This window comes from Anolis carolinensis, chromosome 3 (genome assembly GCF_035594765.1).
Source record: "Anolis carolinensis isolate JA03-04 chromosome 3, rAnoCar3.1.pri, whole genome shotgun sequence".
Taxonomy (NCBI): Eukaryota; Metazoa; Chordata; class Lepidosauria; order Squamata; family Dactyloidae; genus Anolis; species Anolis carolinensis.
The window spans coordinates 7,721,219-7,739,787 of NC_085843.1; the positions used below are offsets into that span (position 1 = coordinate 7,721,219).

The 18,569-nt window shown below is 37.5% G+C and overlaps 1 protein-coding gene across 3 annotated transcripts in view; it reads right to left on the reverse strand.

The window, feature by feature from the left end:
- uvrag (UV radiation resistance associated) overlaps positions 1-18,569 on the reverse strand; it is a 104,499-nt gene that overhangs the window by 78,056 nt on the left and 7,874 nt on the right. For 2 of the 3 annotated variants that reach the window (XM_003225430.3, XM_062974464.1), the window contains exons 2-6: positions 9,766-9,883; positions 5,712-5,746; positions 3,752-3,913; positions 2,763-2,837; positions 1,303-1,388 (exon numbers count right to left, since the gene is read on the reverse strand). In XM_003225430.3, coding sequence (XP_003225478.1) covers positions 1,303-1,388; positions 2,763-2,837; positions 3,752-3,913; positions 5,712-5,746; positions 9,766-9,883 — 476 coding nt within the window. Of the gene's footprint in view, positions 1-1,302; positions 1,389-2,762; positions 2,838-3,751; positions 3,914-5,711; positions 5,747-9,765; positions 9,884-12,648; positions 12,765-18,569 lie in introns of all 3 variants that reach the window. The other variant, XM_008117777.2, reaches the window with a different exon arrangement.

Sequence of the window (18,569 nt, forward strand, 5' to 3'; positions counted from 1 at the left end):
TCTAAGAAGTGTGCAACTTGCTAAGGATCACAAAATGAGTTTCCGTGGCTAAATGAGGAGTACAGCTCTGGAGTCCTACTGACAGCATTCAAACCAGTATATCATGCTAGCTCTCAGGAAAAGTCTATCACAATCTCGAGGAGGCCTTAACGTCAGACCTCAAAAATATTGGAGTAGAAGTTTGGGACCAACTAAACAACAGTACTACAGATTAAATATCATTCACGATGGGTCAGTGTCTTGGGAGTAATACAGTGGACCCTTGATATCTACTGGAGTTTAGTTCCACAACTGCTTTCCTTGTGGAAATCCAATATGCGTGGATGATGAAGTCCCATTATGTAAAATGACATAATAAACAATGTTCCTTATCTAAAAAGGTAAAATCAAGGTTTGCATTTTGAAAATCTTTCAAGTGTTTTCAATCCATGGATAATTGAGTCCATGCATATTGTGCCGTCGCGCCTGGGGCTATAACTCTTAGTGAAAGAGGCATGGACCTTTCCCTAGGGGATTGCTTCTTGCCCTCCTTTAGGGAAACTGGAACTCCCAAGGACCAAAACACTGTAGATAACTCAAAAACTTGTTTTATCGTTCACAAAAGCTGGAGGTTTCAAAGGGGTAAAAGAAAATATACATTACAGTCTTTGGTTGTTTTAAGTCCAAGGAGCTCTGAAGCTGAGAAGCTTTTCCAGTTCCCTCTTCCTCAATGACTGTGAATGCCAGAGCAAACTCAGCCTCATTCCAGATGGCCTATGTTTGAAGACACAGTCTTCCTTTGTTGCCAAAGGACTGATTTGAAGGCGCTTGAGACTCCTCAACGTTGTTCAGGTTGGCCCTGAACCTGAAGTGTAAGTCTCAAGGGTAAGAACCTCAGAATTGGTGCTGAGAGGTAACTTTATCAAGGGCTTTTAGAGCCAAGTCTCTCTCTCACATCCATCTGATAGAGAGCTTGCTGGTGGAATGAAAGGAGGAAACACTGTCCTACTCCAGGAAGAAGTGGGGCCAAACAATTGAGCTGAGGAAGCAATATAACTGGTGCAAACAACATTGATTGACAGATATAAATAACCAATCCAACTACATTTACAGGGTAAGGGCAAAATCAGGCATGATACAATTCAAATCTTGCAACTTACAGTTTTACACATAGATGGCGCCACTTGCGCCATCACACATATAGAATCCATGGATACAAAAAGACAACTATATGCACTCACTGCAGATGACAAGAGTTGTTTTATATATAACAGTGTCTGTGCCAAAAATTCTATTTCAGAAATCAAGAGGAAAAAAGATTACCTAAGCAGAGAAAAGACATCATAGGAGTTACGAACACAATTCTGATCCACTTGAAGAAGATTATTCTTCTGTGTTCCTGAGTGGCCCTTGGAAGATAAGCAAAGTAACAGAATAAATGCTTTTTGAATAAAACTGAAATCAGGTTCCATTTTTCTATTAAATGCCTTTAAAATGTGTGTAAACCCAGAAGAATTATCAAGGGTCTCTGAAGCCATTGCCTTAAGATTGGAAAAGACCGTATGCTTATCCCAAATGTTAAAAGAAATAGGTTTCTGTGAAAATAGAGCCCTTTAAAGGACTTCCGGTATGTTTGTATGTGTGGGTACAACACTCTGCAAATTTAAAAATAAGCTCCCTGCTGCCTTCTGCAGGAATGCATGGAAAGAATGTTCCTTTCTAATCCACTTAGCTGGTCATTAAATACAAAGGTCAAGCATTTCCCTAGTTGTGAAATAGGTACCTGAAACACATCTGAGGAGGGTTGGGCATCTCTGCAGGTAAAACTGCCTTAATAACTGAAAAACTCACTGGTTACTGCTTGGCATGATCCTGACCCAGAGGTGTACATTCATATGGAATGCAAGCTAAAGATCTCTCAGAAATTGCACACATTTAAAAATAAACTAAGACCACTACCACCCCAGTTTTATCATGTAATCGTTTCATCAGCTGTGTTTATAATTACTCTTACAAATGAATCTTATGACAACTAAATAATAATATGTATGTCTTTCTTTTATGACCCACAACTTTTTAAAAAAGACAGATAGAGACATGCAGACAGGGAGTGAGGGAGGGAGAGAAAAACGGGAATAGCAACTTACTCCAGGAGGGATCAGATTTTCAAGTAATGTAAAACGGATGCCAAACAGATTTGCATACATCTGATTTGCAGGCTTGCTACATCTATCTCTACATGTTTCACAGATATTGACACAAATGCACATACAAAGCAGTGATTCCCTTTGAGGGCCTCAAAATTCCTCTTTGGACTGAGGAAAGCTAAATACCAAACTGTCTAAAAGTGCACGATCCAAACGCTATTGATTTCTTTCCTCAGGAATCTGTTATTACAATACTAGGCCCCATCTTCCGAACCACCAAATTTGGCAACTATGACAAGATTAATATCTCAGAAGGCAAAGGCCAGAAGCTGAATTTTATGGCACTTTAGGACTCAACTAGAATAAATATTTAGCTTTCAGAAAGCATTTGCCCCAAAGTAGTGAAAGCATATGCATTTTTCACAACTGCAAGTCACTTGTACTATGAAACACGAATGAAAGAGAATATTACACATTATTTATACAAAGCCATTATGAACATACAGTATACCTAACTGGCTTAATAATGACTGTGGTGGTCTCTCCCGGAGGATCCACACAACATCCAATTTGTGGGTTTTTTTCTAAGTTCCCAGGTCAAAGAATCCCACTCCATTCAAACAGGCATATACCTACCTTCTGTTCATACGAGGCTCCATAATAACCATCATTCAGCCCAAAAATGATTTCATTAGGGCTATGAGCACGGATCTGTCAATTAAAAATAGGGTCAATCATGTTATTTTTAACATCATTACTTATTATTTCACTTAAGGTTACATTCACTACATTGGAAGGCAAATGTTAAAGAAAGGGAAGTACAGTAGTCTCTCGCTTATCCAACCTTCACTTATCCAATGTTCTGTATTATCCAATGCAGTCTGCCTCCCACCTGGATCCACAGCTCTTTTTCTAGGCAGCAAGGCAAAATCAGCCAACACTCCCAACAACAACATAAATGCAGCCATGCTCCCAAACAAGTGGCAGACTTGTTGTAAAACATGATGTTTTGGTACTTAATTTGGAAAATCATAATGTAATTTGATGTTTAATACATGTTTCCTTAATCCCTCCTTATTATCCAATGTTTTCACTTACCCAATGTTCTGTCGGCCCATTTATGTTGGATAAGCGAGACTCTACTGTACTACTGTTTTGATTATGAATACAAAATCCAATAAAAATATTTTTAAAAGTAAAAAAAAGGTTACATTCACTACAGCAGTTGTGCATTTACTAAAAAATCAAGTTCGTCACCACTTGTACAGCACAGAAAGGGTGAGTAGGAATATGGTTCTAATGAAGTGACACTTCCAAGGAAAATTTCACAAAATGCAAGACTTACCAAGTCATTTTGTAATATCTAGCATCATAATAACGGTGTTAGGCATTCAACATGCTACAAAGATACAAAAGAACTAGAAAACCTATTCACTGGGAAGCAGCTGGCAAAATCAATAGGTAATTCCATGTATGTCTTCAGAATTCTGCACAGGACTTAATTTTTACTCCTCACAAGCCAGACCTTAGAAGGAATTCTGCTTAAATGATTTTCAAAAGAGCCATCTATTGAAAATTTATTTTGCCTAGTCAAGTCAAAGTTTTAACAACAGTATTTATTTTACCTGCTGGCCCACATATTTCAGTCCATCTAGATTGACCTTCCATTCAATCAGTAGTTGATAGGTATCATTCTTGCCACCCCATATCCTCACCACAAAACAGGACACAGATGTATCAAGACGATCAGGTATTAGACCAAAATCAAGACTTCTCCATGTTGGGTTCTGTTGATGCGAAACAAGAGGGATGGTACAGAGAAAATGTTCAAGACTGTTTTACCTGGCTGTGTACTAATCAAACTACAATCAGCTTTCTACATTTGCTGATGTCAAAGGTCCTGGACTCTTGCGAAAGTGAGAAAAGTATCAATAAAACCGACTTTTTAAAATCTAAGAGAAGACCAGGAATCTCAATGACTTTCAGTGTGGTCACCTTCTGCCAAATGTTGATCGCAGAGTTGTGCTGGAGGGCTTAGAAATTTCTAGAGAGGTGATCTTCCTAGAATATTCAAGGTTTCCCAGGACAACTCTATAAACAACATCTGGCAGAACATGACCACAGAGTTACAATAGAAGACCTAAAGTTTCCTAAAGAAACCATGTTAATCAAATCCACAAAAATAAACCCAGAAATGTGGAAGGTTAACTGTGCCTGCAGCTACCTTGAATTCTGCCTTTGGAGAAAAGATGGGGTCTATTCCAAGTAATGGATGGGTAGTGGATTCCTATTGTCAATTTTGAAGTCATTTAAATTTTAAATTACATCTAGTAGTCAACACAGCATGCAATCATGTATATCTAACCAGTCTAGCTGCTGGATTACCCTACAACATTACAGCATAAGCAATCCTAACTTCTCCTCTGTCGCACCCAACATCTTCCTATGCACTGAATAGAGGTAGCTATCCACAAAACCATCCATAAGGATCTGATTAGCCTACCAAAATGAATGAGGCTGCCATGAGATTGTGAATACTGCCTTGAATCTAGAACTAGATTGAACTACAACTCCAATTATGTTTGGCCATTAGCTTTGTTGGCAAACATTAATTAGAGATGGAGTCCAAAAACACCAAGAGAAACCTATAAATTTGCTTTTTACCACATTTTTTAAAACACACCTCAAGTTTTTTTATTGAATTTTAAAAATGCATGGATTTGAGCCAGGTCCTCCTCTCTCCACCATACCCTCTGAACTAGCAAAATTTAATGCATTAAGCAGTTCCCAGAATGAAGGGAGTTATGTTCTACCTGCCTGCCATTTGGGAACTGCATATGAAGAGCCTATCAGAGAAAGAGGTGGCAACCTAAGTTACTAATATGAATAAAAGGGAGTCAAATCTCTCTGCTGAAATGAGAGATCTGTCCATTTTAGCTTTCTCCTGCATGTGCACATTTTTTTCTTTTAAAAAGCTCCAAATCTTTCAGTGAAAATTATGAAGAAATTCACAAATCTTGAAACACTTTAATAAAAAGTTAAAACAAATAAAACCCTCGCCCATCTCTAATCTGAAAGATCACCCTATCCCTTGTGATACACAGCCTTAACATATTTTATTAGAAGTAAGATTAGAATGGTGTCTCAAATTCGGTTTAGCCACAGCAAAAGAATGGCCAGACTTCAGTGCAAATAATGTTATCTTTGGGACACCGGGTTCTGAATTATGCATGAGAAAAACAAGGCAATTTTCAAAAGTGCAACTGGCTGGGGATAGCAAAAAATTGCTCACTATTGCTTTCACAGATGGAAAAGCTAATATAAATTCCAAATAGTTCTGTATTCCTCTGATAACATTACAGCAGATTAAGCCAATGGTATAGCAGAAATATGTTCAATGGGAAGGAAATTCCCTCCAAAAACCCCATCTCAACCTTCAGGCAGCAATGAAAACAGCTTGCCAACTTCCACATATGATGAAAAGGGGAAACAGTAAAATCTCTTAGGATTTAGGGAGAACAATGTTGAGGTGAATTATCTAAGGTTGGAAAAAAGATTAAGAACAAAACAATGAAGTCAACTTACCAGAGAATTCTTGATCACTTCACTTTTATAGAATTCTAGAAAAGGGGGGGAAATTAAAGACAGATTGGAGGCTTCACACAATTTTGAAATTGAAAACTTTGGTCATAACAAGCATATTGTGCAACAGAAAAAAAAATACACTTTTACTACAAAAGATCAATTTGATATAAAAACGTTAAGCTTAAATGACATATAACCTCTATGGAAAGAAGATGGCGAAACCAGAAGAACAGCCTGCCTCGGGGGAACGTTCTTGCTCCATCAATATTCAACATTTACACAAATGACCAGCCACTGCCAGAAGGGACAGAGTTTTTTATCTATGCTGATGATCACACCATCACCGCTCAAGCAGGGAGGTTTGAAATGGCTGAACAAAAGCTCTCCAAAGCTTTACTGCCTATTACAGGGAAGACCAGCTGATTCCTAATCCATCTAAAACGCAGACATGTGCTTTTCATCTTAAAAACAGACAAGCATCTCTAGCTCTGAGAATTACCTGGGAAGGAATCCCACTGGCTCATTGCAGCACACAAAAATACCTGGGAGATACCCTGGACCATGCTCTAACCTACAAGAAGCACTGTTTGACTATCGAGCAAAAAGTGGGTGCTAGAAATATCATACAAAAGCTAACTGGAACAATCTTGGGATCACAAACAGACACAATGAAGACATCTGCCCTTGTGCCTTGCTACTCTGCTGCTGAATATGCATGCCCAGTGTGGAATACATCTCATGATAAAACAGTGGATGTGACCCTTAAAGAGACATGCCACATTATCACAGGATGTCTACGCCCAACACCACTAGAGAAATTATACTGTTTAGCCAGTAATGCACCACCTGACATCCGTCGGGAAGTAGCAGCCTGTAATGAAAGGACCAAGACATTCACATCTCTGGCCCATCCTCTGTTCGGATATCACCCAGCATACCAATGCCTTAAATCAGGGGTCCCCAAACTTTTTAAACAGGGGGCCAGTTCACGATCCTGTGGACCATTGGAGGGCCGGACTATAGTTGGCCACTGAGCAATAATAATAATAAATAATAATAATACAAATAATAATAAAGAGGATTGGAAGAGACCCCTTGGGCCATTGAGTCCAATTCCCTTCTTCCTCTGTGCACCAAAAGCACAAGCAAAGCACCCCTGACAGATGGCCTCCCAGCCTCAATTATTAATAATAGACCCTTAGGCCATTGAGTCCAATTCCTTTCTGCCTCTGTGCACCGAAAGAACAAGCAAAGCACCCCTGACAGATGGCCTCCCAGCCTCAATGTTAATAATAATAATAATAATAATAATAATAATAATACCCTTGGGCCATTGAGTCCAACCCCCTTCTGCCTTTGTGCACTAAAAGAACAAACAAAGCACCCCTGACGGATGGCCTCCCAGCCTCAATGTCAATAATAATAATAATAATAATAATAATAATAATAATAATAATAATAATAATACCCTTGGGCCATTGAGTCCAACCCCCTTCTGCCTCTGTGCACCAAAAGCACAAGCAAAGCACCCCTGACAGATGGCCTCCCAGCCTCAATATTAATAATAATAATAATAATAATAATAATAATAATAATAATAATAAGGGTTGTAAGAGAAGAAGAGACCCCTTGGGTCATTTAGCCCAACCCCCTTCTGCCCTTGTGCCATGGGGGCCGGATTAATGGCTTGATGGGCCGCATCCGGCCCCCGGGCCTTAGTTTGGGGACCCCTGCCTTAAATCAAGAAACAGCTTCCTAAGATCCACAGAGATACTCACAGGAACACCCCAGCAAGCGAGTCCAAAAGTGGCAGGCTAAAACCTGGAACCTCAATATATGGCTCATACCAGATGAGAAATTGGGTGACTTGGAAGATGCTGAACAGACTGTGCTCTGGCACTACGAGATGCAGAGTCAATCTTAGGAAATGGGACTACAAAGTGGTCCATGACATGCGAGTGTGGAGAAGAGCAAATTACAGACCACTTGCAATGCAGCCTGAGCCCTGCCATATACACAATGGAGGACCTTCTCACAGTAACACCAGAGGCACTCCAAGTGGCCTGTTTCTGATCAAAGGAAATTAGTATAATGCCAAGTTTTTAACTTTGTTTGTATTTTAAAATACATTGTAACTATATCCTCAATTCGCTTCTAACACGATGAATAAATACCTCTATAGAATGGTATCTGCTTTTAAAATAATCAGTGATTATTCCCTAAACACAACATTTCACAACCCTGTGTTCTCCATGATGTCAACTGTAATCAAACACAGTTGGAGGATACTTGTACTGCAACATCCCGGTGCAAGCTTCCAAGATTTTCCACTTAGCTACGGTCTCATTGTCTTTAATAAGTATTTCATATTTACTTTCTAATCCATAAAATGGGACTCTTTTTGTTGCAAGAACTGACAAAGGTTAAGGAACAGAGAATGCATGAAATAAATTGTCTTCTACTAAAGAAAGTTGTTTTTTTCTAAACCTACCATGTATGTTTTAAACAGTTGAAAGTCTTTTTTTTTGTCCTAACTAGAGCATCTAGTAAAACATTGTGTGTGTGTTTTAAGACTTCAAGACCTACCTCCCTATCAAGCCAGTTTTGTAACATAGCAAGAGATTCCACCTAAACGCTAGGAAGAATTTCCTGGTGCTAAGAGCTATCCAACAGTGTCGCTACCTGGGAGTCTGGTGGAGTCTCTTTCTCTGAAGGTTTTAGAGCAGCAGTCAGATGGCTATCTGTTAGGAGAGCTTGTATTGTACTTGCCTACATGAACGAATTGAGTTAGATCCTTATGTTCTCTTCCAATTCTCTGATTCTATGTACTTCAGTCTGGCAAAACCCTTCATCAAGGTTTTCAAATGTTCACTTTTGAGGTGATATGTGTATGTATGTATGTATGTATGTATATGTGTGTCTGTTTATCCATCTATCTCCTCCCATGCTAAACAAAAGATTGTTCCAGAAGTACTGCATTTGTTACACATACAGATAAGCAGCTTTAATGCCTTATTCATCCAGACAGTTTTAAATTTTGGTCTCACATTATTCAGTTTGAAACTTGGTGAAAAGGCTACGATTCCGCACATATCTAGGAACAATCAGGAACACAGGCACTCAGGCAATATTCTATGTTCTTTACTGTTGTTCAAGGCTTAGTTACTATGGAGATAAGCATCTTAGAAAAATATTAAGAAAGCTTGTGCAGTCTGGGGACAGGTTGAGGGTGAAGAAGTGGGAAGGGGCACATTCCTAGTATTTGTAGTAGCAGGAAAGGTCAGTTACGGAAGTCCACAGCATCAATGAGGTGAACTTTCATCCACTTAACAGAATGCAACACCAAACAGAAGATTCTGTAGTTACGTGTGGAGTTTTAAAGCATTTTAGCAATTTAACATTCAATGGTGGTTTTAATGACACAAGGGTTTAATTGGTTTCAATATTTATATTTTAATGCATTTAAATGTTTTAATTTGCATTATATCATATTTGTTGCTAGCTGCCTTGAGTCACTATATAAAAGTAAATGAATAAGATAAATAATGTTAGACACCCCGTACTCTCTCATTACTTCTGAAGGTGACACCTCTGAGTGTTTGAGAATGATCAAGACATAAGTGTGTTCAGGGTCAGCACAACTATATTGCAGATTATAGAATTCAGTAATCATAAAAATGGTAGATTGACAAGTGCAGGTTTCTAAGGTTTAGTTGTAGAGAAATGCAAATAAAGTTTATGAAAACATTTCTATCCCACTCTCTGAGAATCAGAAGACTTTATTTTGGCCTTCAACTCCCAGAAACCTCAGCTGCCTTGGCCAATGATCAAGATTCTGGGAGCTGAGGTCCAAAACACCTGGAGTTTGGGAAAGACTGGCCTAGTGGTTTGAATGCTAGACTATGACTCAAGACTAAGGTTTGAATCTCCACTCAGCTATGGAAACCCACAGAACAATCTTGAGTAAGGCACACTTTCTCAGCCAAAAACAAGATGGGCAGTGAGGGCCATTGAATAAAGGAACAGGAAACAACAGTAATAAGGCTTTGTTTACCTTTACATATTTTTGCATTATCGCACAAATGAAGGGTGAAGTAGGTATCCAAGAGGCAAAAACCATTCCTATTAACAATGTTCCGTGCTGCAATGTTCCGCAGGTGACGAAGACGCCGCTGCAAAAAAAAAAATCCAAACATTGATGAATTATAAAAGAACGAACAGCAGTAGCATCTTTCTATGACGGTGACAAATTTTAGCAGCCCTTTAAGAAAATACCAAGACTTTATTACATAATTATCACACCATCTTTCATCATCCCAGCTTCAGCTTTTATTCACGTCCTCATTTAATCATTATCTACTACCAATGTACTGAATCCATGGATTTCAGCTTATTTCTATTTTCACAGACTCCTTACAAATGCCATCAACTTTTAACATTTTCAATTGCTTCCTACTTTTTCCAACTCCTAAGTTTTAGCAAAATTAAGTACTGTAATATAAGAGGATCCAGTGACTTTAAGGTACAGGCTGAGCCTCCCTTACCCAGAATTCCAAAATACTGCAAAATCCAAAATTGCTCACATGGATAGCGAACATAGTGACGTCTTTGTTTTCTGGTAGTTTGATGCTCATAAACTTAGTTTCATGAATGAAGTTATTAAAAACTATATAAAAAATTACCCTCTGGGTATGTATGTAATTCATATATGTAGCAAATGTGTTTAATATTTGCACAGTGATACTTAGTGCAACAATTTATATCTCAATGTGATAATGAACAATTACAGATGACAATTGGAATGGCTCCTGACATGTTTTTGGATTGTTTTAATTGACATGTTTCAATGATATGATTTTAAAGCATATGTTGTTTATGTTGATATGTGATCAAGGCAGCAATTTGTGCCTTTGTTGTAAGCCGCCCTGAGTCCCTTTCAGGGTGAATAATATGTTGATTTGGATCCCAACTCCAAGATTTCTCATTATATACATATATACAAATACAAGTATTCCAAAATCCAAAAAAATCCAAACATCTCAGCTCCCAAGCATTTAGCATAAGGGATACTCAATCTGTATTTTGTTACTGTTTAATGGTTTCCCTTCCAAATATTAACCAGACCTATCGCTGCTTAGCTTCCAAAAATAGATAATATCTGGCACCTTCAGAGTATGCATCCATTATTTCTCATTTGTCTGTTTTTAATTATCCCTCATCATACTTGTTTCTTTGTCAAAATGCAAGGTATGGATATAAGTAGGCAGTTTTACCTGTACTTTCTCATCTACTAAGCTCACATATCATGTAATATTTCTTGATATTTACCCATCTTTCTTTTGCTACACAATACTAATTAAAGACTAATTAAAATTCATGCCCTCAGTACAGATACTCTAGAAAAAATACCTGGAATTTTTTTCCGGATAATTTCTATCTGACATTGGAGACATCTTTATTACATTAATTTATGGTCTGTTTCCTACCTCCATACAAAACTTGTAAAGTATACCTTTCTTGATATAACTTGGACAGAGGGCACTTGGTATCTGCTGAAGTTTGGTTCCAGAATCCGCTGTGGATACCAAAATTCATGGTTTTATTTATATTATATCGCTCTTCTTCCCCAGGGGAGTTCCTATCTAATCCACTTCTTTTTTGTGATGTCCTTCTTGAATACAGTAGAGTCTCACTTATCCAACATTCACTTATCCAATGTTCTGGATTATCCAATGCATTTTTGTAGTCAATGTTTTCAATACATTGTGATATTTTGGTGCTCAATTCATAAATACAGTAATTACTACATAGCATTACTGCGTATTGAACTACTTTTTCTGTCAAATTTGTTGTCTAACATGATGTTTTGGTGCTTCATTTGTAAAATCATAATCTAACTTGATGTTTAATAGGCTTTTCCTTAATCCTTCCTTATTATCCAACATATTCGCTTATCCAACATTCTGCCAGCCCATTTATGTTGGATAAGTGAGACTCTACTGTACTTGCTTGGCAGTCATTGGCCCAAGCTGGACTTCACTTACATAAATCCATTATATACAGTGGTGTAGTAAAATAGCATTTCCTATATAAAATAGCAAAAATAAAGGTTAGTCTTTTGAATTTTTAAAAATACTTTTAAGCCACAGATACTTGAATCCATGGATATCTACAGCCGACTATACAGCAAAAAAGGGATTACCTTTGATTCAAAGAAAATAAATAAAACCAGAAGCTTTTATGATTAATCAAACAGATGTGAACATACTCATGTTGTCATCTACATAGGCACAGATAATGGAGGCTGAGAACAACAATGGCTCATTAAAAATACAAAAGCCACTCATTTATATGGCAAATAATATTATTCTTAACAAATCTAGCAGCAGTTGGATTTGCCTATATTACAGGAACACTCTTGGAATGGCAGTGATAATTACCACAATGGCTTTCTGAAATGGTAAATCTCAGCTACCCAACCTATTTTGATACATACCTCTATTACCCTAAGTTTTAAAAATGAATCTGAATGCTACACAGATCAGAGTTATTCAGAGGGTTGCACTTTCAAGAGCAGTGCTTAGCAGATGTCAATACTTGTAGCACTCACAGAAAGGCCCCCTCCATAATCAATATAAGGAAGTTGTACCATTAGACAGTTATCATTCCACTACAATAAACATTTAGGACTGGGATGCAATGCAGTTAATGAGAAATTGCTTCACTCAAGAATGTGATGCGATAACGGATTGTTCACAACAAACAGTGATATCATACTGTGACATACGGGTTTTATTTAGAGTCAAGCAGTTAATCGGGTCTAACACTTATGCAAACACAAATCATTATCACTTGCCATGTTTAGTACCAAAACAACATCATGCCAGTTACTGGAGTGGCACTCCCAGAACCAATGCACTCCACTGGCACAACTCACCGAACACATGACCACTGGTACATCTTATGACAGCAACAGAAATGGAGTAAATCCAGGAGAAGAATCATTACTGGAGTTCATTTGTTTATTCTCATTGGATACAAGGCCAGTGCTGCCTGGGGTATCACAGAGTAAAAGGAAGCAGTTAATCCCTTTTATCATCAGTACTGTGTAAAGCTCTTCTTCCATCCCTTGCCTTCACCTGCTTTCAGATGGTAGGAACAACTAGTGGGTCACAAACATCTCTGTGTTCAAGGCTATCAACAGAAAACTGATACATATCAGGAGCAAAATATGGAGGAGTTGCTATCTAATCCACTTCTCCTCTGTGATATCCTTCTTGCCTACTTGCTTGGCAGTCATTGATCCAACCTGGACTTCACTTAAACTGATGACCTACAAGTGAAGATGTCCTCTTTCTAAACTTTATTACAGTGTTTGTGTTACTCCTTTCCTGCACATCAAATCTTTATTCCCACCTTTCATGCTCAAATACTTCAAACATGTCCTAAAGGCTCCATGTTTCCTCCAAACAATTGCTGAATTATCTTGACCTCTCTTTGAACCTCCTTGTGTCAAATAAGTTCTCAAAAATAGCAGCAAGTAGATCTCCCAGCAGTCCGGATTGGCTACATGATTCTTGGAGACCCAATTTAAAAATCCGACAATCCCATGGATAGGCAGGTTTACAGAAAGGAGCCCCACAGAAGCTACTCAGGTATCATTTTCTCTTAGAGATGCATATCTTGGAGGATCAAATTATTTCAAACATTTCCCCTAGATTATTCACATTACCTTTTGGCAAGCTACAAGGGTTCAAAGAATTCAGACAAAGCACTTTGCATTCAGCTTTACTAAATACAATCTTTTGGCATCTGTAAGATGCACAAAGTTTCAATATAATCTTGAACCTCTCAGCTATAGATACAAATACAGTAGTCTCACTTATCCAAGCTAAACGGGCCAGCAGAAGCTTGGATAAGCAAATATCTTGGATAATAAGGAGGGATTAAGGAAAAGCCTATTAAACATCAAATTAGGTTATGATTTTACAAATTAAGCACCAAAACATCATGTTACATAACAAATTTGACAGAAAAAATTGTTCAATACACAGTAATGTTGTGTTGTAATTACTGTATTTACGAATTTAGCACCAAAATATCACGATATATTGAAAACATTGACTACAAAAATGGCTTGGATAATCCAGAGGCTTTGATAAGCGAGGCTTGGATTAGTGAGACTCTACTGTAATACAAATATTTCAATACAAATAAACTTACAGTATAGGTCTGGGTATTTGGCATCTGTATTCTGTAGTTATGATCTGCAGGTAAATTTAACTACAAAGACTGCTTGATTGAGCACGACCCTTAAAAAAAAGTGTTCAGGGAACAGATGAAACACACAACAAACACAATTTCCCCTTCTCTCATGCTCTGATCCATATCTCCCAAGCTCTCCAGTCTGCTTCTTAGGGTCACCAGAGGCCACTTGTATTTATAACCATACAATTCCTCATGATTGTAGCTCTTTCTCATGTTTTTAAATAATGCCAAACTATTTAGTTTGGCATTATTTAAAACTTTGTAACAGCAGGATCTTATCGCCCTGTTCTGCCACTTAATCCTGCACAATTGCAAAACTTATTTCCTGGAATAAGACAAGACTGGCAGAAACGTTTTTCTTTAATTATATTTGTTCTCTATGTTTTTAACATTCTTACTGAAACTTCCTGATGGCTCTGTAGCTCTTAGAAAAACACTACATTTTCATTACCTCCTTGCAGTCTCTCAAAGCAGTAACTTCTATTAGTTACTATACTCTATCTCCTTTGCACAGCCCAATCATCCTTCTCCAACCTGCAGCTTGAACCGATGAACCTTGCACAAGAATCATTTTTTCAGTACAGAAGACCTTCCTCAGTCATGGAGGTCAGGAGCACATGACCCCACAAAATGCAAAAACAAGAAAAAATATCTCTAGGAAATACTAGGTCTTCCAGCATAACTCTATGGAGGACCTTAAATGCCTAGAGTAATAATCTCTCTAAGAACACCTAGCTTTTCCAGTGTGTCTGGAAGTTCCTGGGTGGGGGAAAGAACTCTTGTGTGGGACCCAAGAACTTCCACAGATATATAAACCTTCCTTGCTTAGTTTCTCCATACCTCACAACCTGTGAGGATGCCTGCCATAGATGTGGGCAAAACATCAGGAGAGAATACTTCTGGAACATGGCCATACAGCCTGGAAAACACACAACCACCCTGTGATCTCAGCCATGAAAGCCTTCGACAACACATTGTAGACTCTCCTTTTTCAGAGGATATTTAAACGGAAGTCAAACACCAGTTGTCAGAGGTACTTGAGATTCCGGTAACATCATAAGATTGGACTAAAACAGCCATTCTATGTTTTTATAATTTAAATTACAATTCCTCGTGCCTACATAAGAACAAGCAAGGAATCTGACAGTGAGGTAAAGCTAAGCAGGGAAAGAGAGGGAAGTATGTAAGCTTCAGGTCTCATATAGGCTCATAAAGCTTTTGTTCACATAGCTAACAGAGAGGTAATATACAAACATTTTAAGTATTTAATAATGTGCTTATTTTAGATAGTGGAGCATAAAAAAGAAATCCAACCTAAGTCATACATCTATGTAGAAGAGACCTATCTACTTGCAGAACTTTGGACTCTTGAAACATGAGCTATCTAAACATGAAGACTAAACTATTCAATAGTTCCTACCAAAAACAAACATTAATAGATACAAAATATTGTGCTCAGGTGCAAGTTGTCGATTGTGTTCAGTACTGTTGGACTTTCTTCTTCCTATCAGAAGTTCTGACTATGCCTGAATATTGGCTGCACAAACAAGCAGATTCCACACATGAAAGAATTTGATGAGGTGAGAATTAATGTTGTTTAGACAGGTGGGAAGCATTGAGGCATGGATTAATAGGTAAAAGTTAATATTTTACCCCTCTAGGCATGGAAATATTGCAAAGAGTTGGATAACTGTGTTTTCAATAGTATAGGAAAACCCAGATATTTTAGAAACACAAGTTTAGTAGGTAACAATGAATGTAGCTCATAATGATGCACCATTGCCTTTGCAATATCAGACATACTGCATGCGAAAGCAAAATCCAAATATCAGGTTTCCCAAAAGCTATTTAAACTGATCTATTATCAACTCTCCTCTTACATCCTGGCTATGACACTGCTCTCAAATCAGTAAAACAAAGACTATGTGATATCGTTTTCTGTAACCTTTGGACTAATTCCTCCTCATCCTGCTCACTGAGTACTGAATACACTGGGCCTTTCATCAAGCTGAGTATTTAATAATTTTACTGTGGTCAATTATCGTAGTCTTTTTACTAAGTCGATATTTAATAGTTTGCGCTTTGAAAACCTCTGAAATAGACTTGTTTATACCAAAAGTTATGTCCCTGCAGCAACTAGGAAACAGAATCCATGACATGCATTCTTTGTCTTGTGGATTCTATAAGCAGAATCGAAGGCATATGATTATTCCTTTAATGGTTAATTTACTAGGAAAATTGACCAAATCTAACATCAAATTCTTATTCAAAGATAAGAATCTCACTACAATTTTGGTTGTTGACAAGTATTTGTCACAAGAAGTAAGGATTAGAAAACAAAACTTCAATATTAGAGGGAAATGTCTGAAATAAACTCTGCCTGTATGATTTCACCAACTATTCTTTCTGTACTTAATTTAACTTATATGTTATTTTTGATGTTGTGAATTTGAACAGGGTGGGTCTGTGGAATAATAAAGAATTTGTTTTGAATATTGAGTTCTAGCTTACCACTGACTATGCAATTTTTAAACTATAGTTCAGAGTTTAACTGTCTTGCTTGTTGTGAAGCACCACAGAGGTTCTTTTTTCTATGCAATAGGACAGACCCAGGGCATTGTAAATACATTTCTTGTTGGAGATTTAATAGTTTTTCTTGACAGAAATAGTGTGCCCAGACCTAAATCAGCCTTTTTAGCTAATGAAGACATCAAACATTAAATACTACTAGTCATTCCCAATGGCTGATGATAACTGGTGCCAAACACCACCATATATTAAGGGCTGCTGTTTTATAAAGTATGTTATAAAATGGAAAAAAAAGTATCTGTGAATTAATACATGCCAAAGGTTTGTGGTGAGAAAAGGAAGTTGGCACTGATTTCTGTGTTCCTTCAGCACAGAGTATCACGCCAAATATCACATCAAAAGAGTTTTGATGAAAGACACTGGCTTGTGAAGCTACATGCTAAGCTATATTTAGATAACCCACTAACATAAGATTTGACAGTTTTGCTTAATCTTCTGTGTGCCTTTCCAAACAAGCAATCACAAGACTTTTAAGAACCCCACCAATAACTCTACTCTCCAGCAGGGCAGATAAAAGAGAGGAGGAGGGGAGAAAACTATGAAGATGGAGGAAGAACATTTCTCTTGTAAACAAAAAAGAATGGCAATGTGTCTTTTTCCCCATTCAAAGACAGCTTGACGAGCGTATCAAGTTTATCTGATATCAAACAAGATGAAGAAATAGAAATAACAAGTATTTTCTAAATAAACACCTTCTTCATTCATAGTCCATTGGAGCAATATATTTTGCTAAATATGTTCATACTGCCTGTGGGCAATGACACAAGACACTGGATGTCATCTTCTTAGTGACATCCAGAACTGAATTCAACCTACATCTCTGTAAGGATTGTCTCTTTTTTTTCTTACTATCTTGGTCATTGTGGAGGTCACAGAATGATAAAAATTCCCCTCAAAAAGAAACCTTTTAGCTGCTGCGACCCTACCCCCACCTCAATTTAGTGCTCAGTGGAAAACAGGAAAGCAGTATACACCTAACTATAGACATGCCTATAACTGGAAGCACTGACATCACTCTCCAGAACCAACAGAACACTCTTTGGAAGTTTTGGAGGATTCCTTGTCACTGTGTGTCTATTGTAAAATTATTTACTCTGTAAAAGTAATAATGCACTCTGAATTCAGATTCACATATAGACTAATCAACCTCACAGATATCATGGATGTTCCATTAGGGAAGAGACCCAGATATAAATCAAATAAATAAACAAGAAGTCGGTATCTTGGGATTCTGAAAAAGATGGATTCTGTTTTAGAAAACATTCGAAAAGGATTTTTTTTTAAAAAATGTCAGTTTTGTACTGTCTCTCTATACAGATATGTGATGCACCCATGTCTCGGATATTGTACTCTGTTTTAGTCACCAATGGTCAAAAGGATCTTGGAGAGGTGGAAGAGTAGCCAATATAATCAAGAGGCTGAAGAAACGCCCTACAAGACAAGTTACAACATGCAGTTTTTAATTTTAATTTAGAAAAATGCAAGAAATTGTTTGTGAAGGTATCTGTAAGATTACTTGTGGTGTGAAAAAAGTGGAAAGAAATTCATTCTCCTTCTCTCATAACAGAATTCAATGCTATACCATGATGCAGGATTGTGGGAGATAGACAGAAAGTAACTATTTACAAAGCAAATAGAATTCACTACCAAATGTTTCAGTGGTCTGGGAGCAATGTCTTATGTCCTAGGGAAGTAGGCATGTTTAACCTGAGGAAGAGAAGATTAAGAGATGACATTTACATATTTGAAAATATGTCATATTGAAGACCTAGCAGACATATTTTCTGCTAGTCCTGAGATTAGGACAAGAAGCAATGGATTCAATTTCCAGGAAAAGAAATTCCCATTTGAAAAGCACTTACTGTATCTTGATGAAATACTTACAAAAGCCTCTGTTTAGGTGCTAATAGCATAAAATAAGTTGTTGAAAAAATAAAGCAAATAAATCATCCTGGAACCACGAAGAATAACTAATAGTTATAGTTAGCAAAACCATGGTAG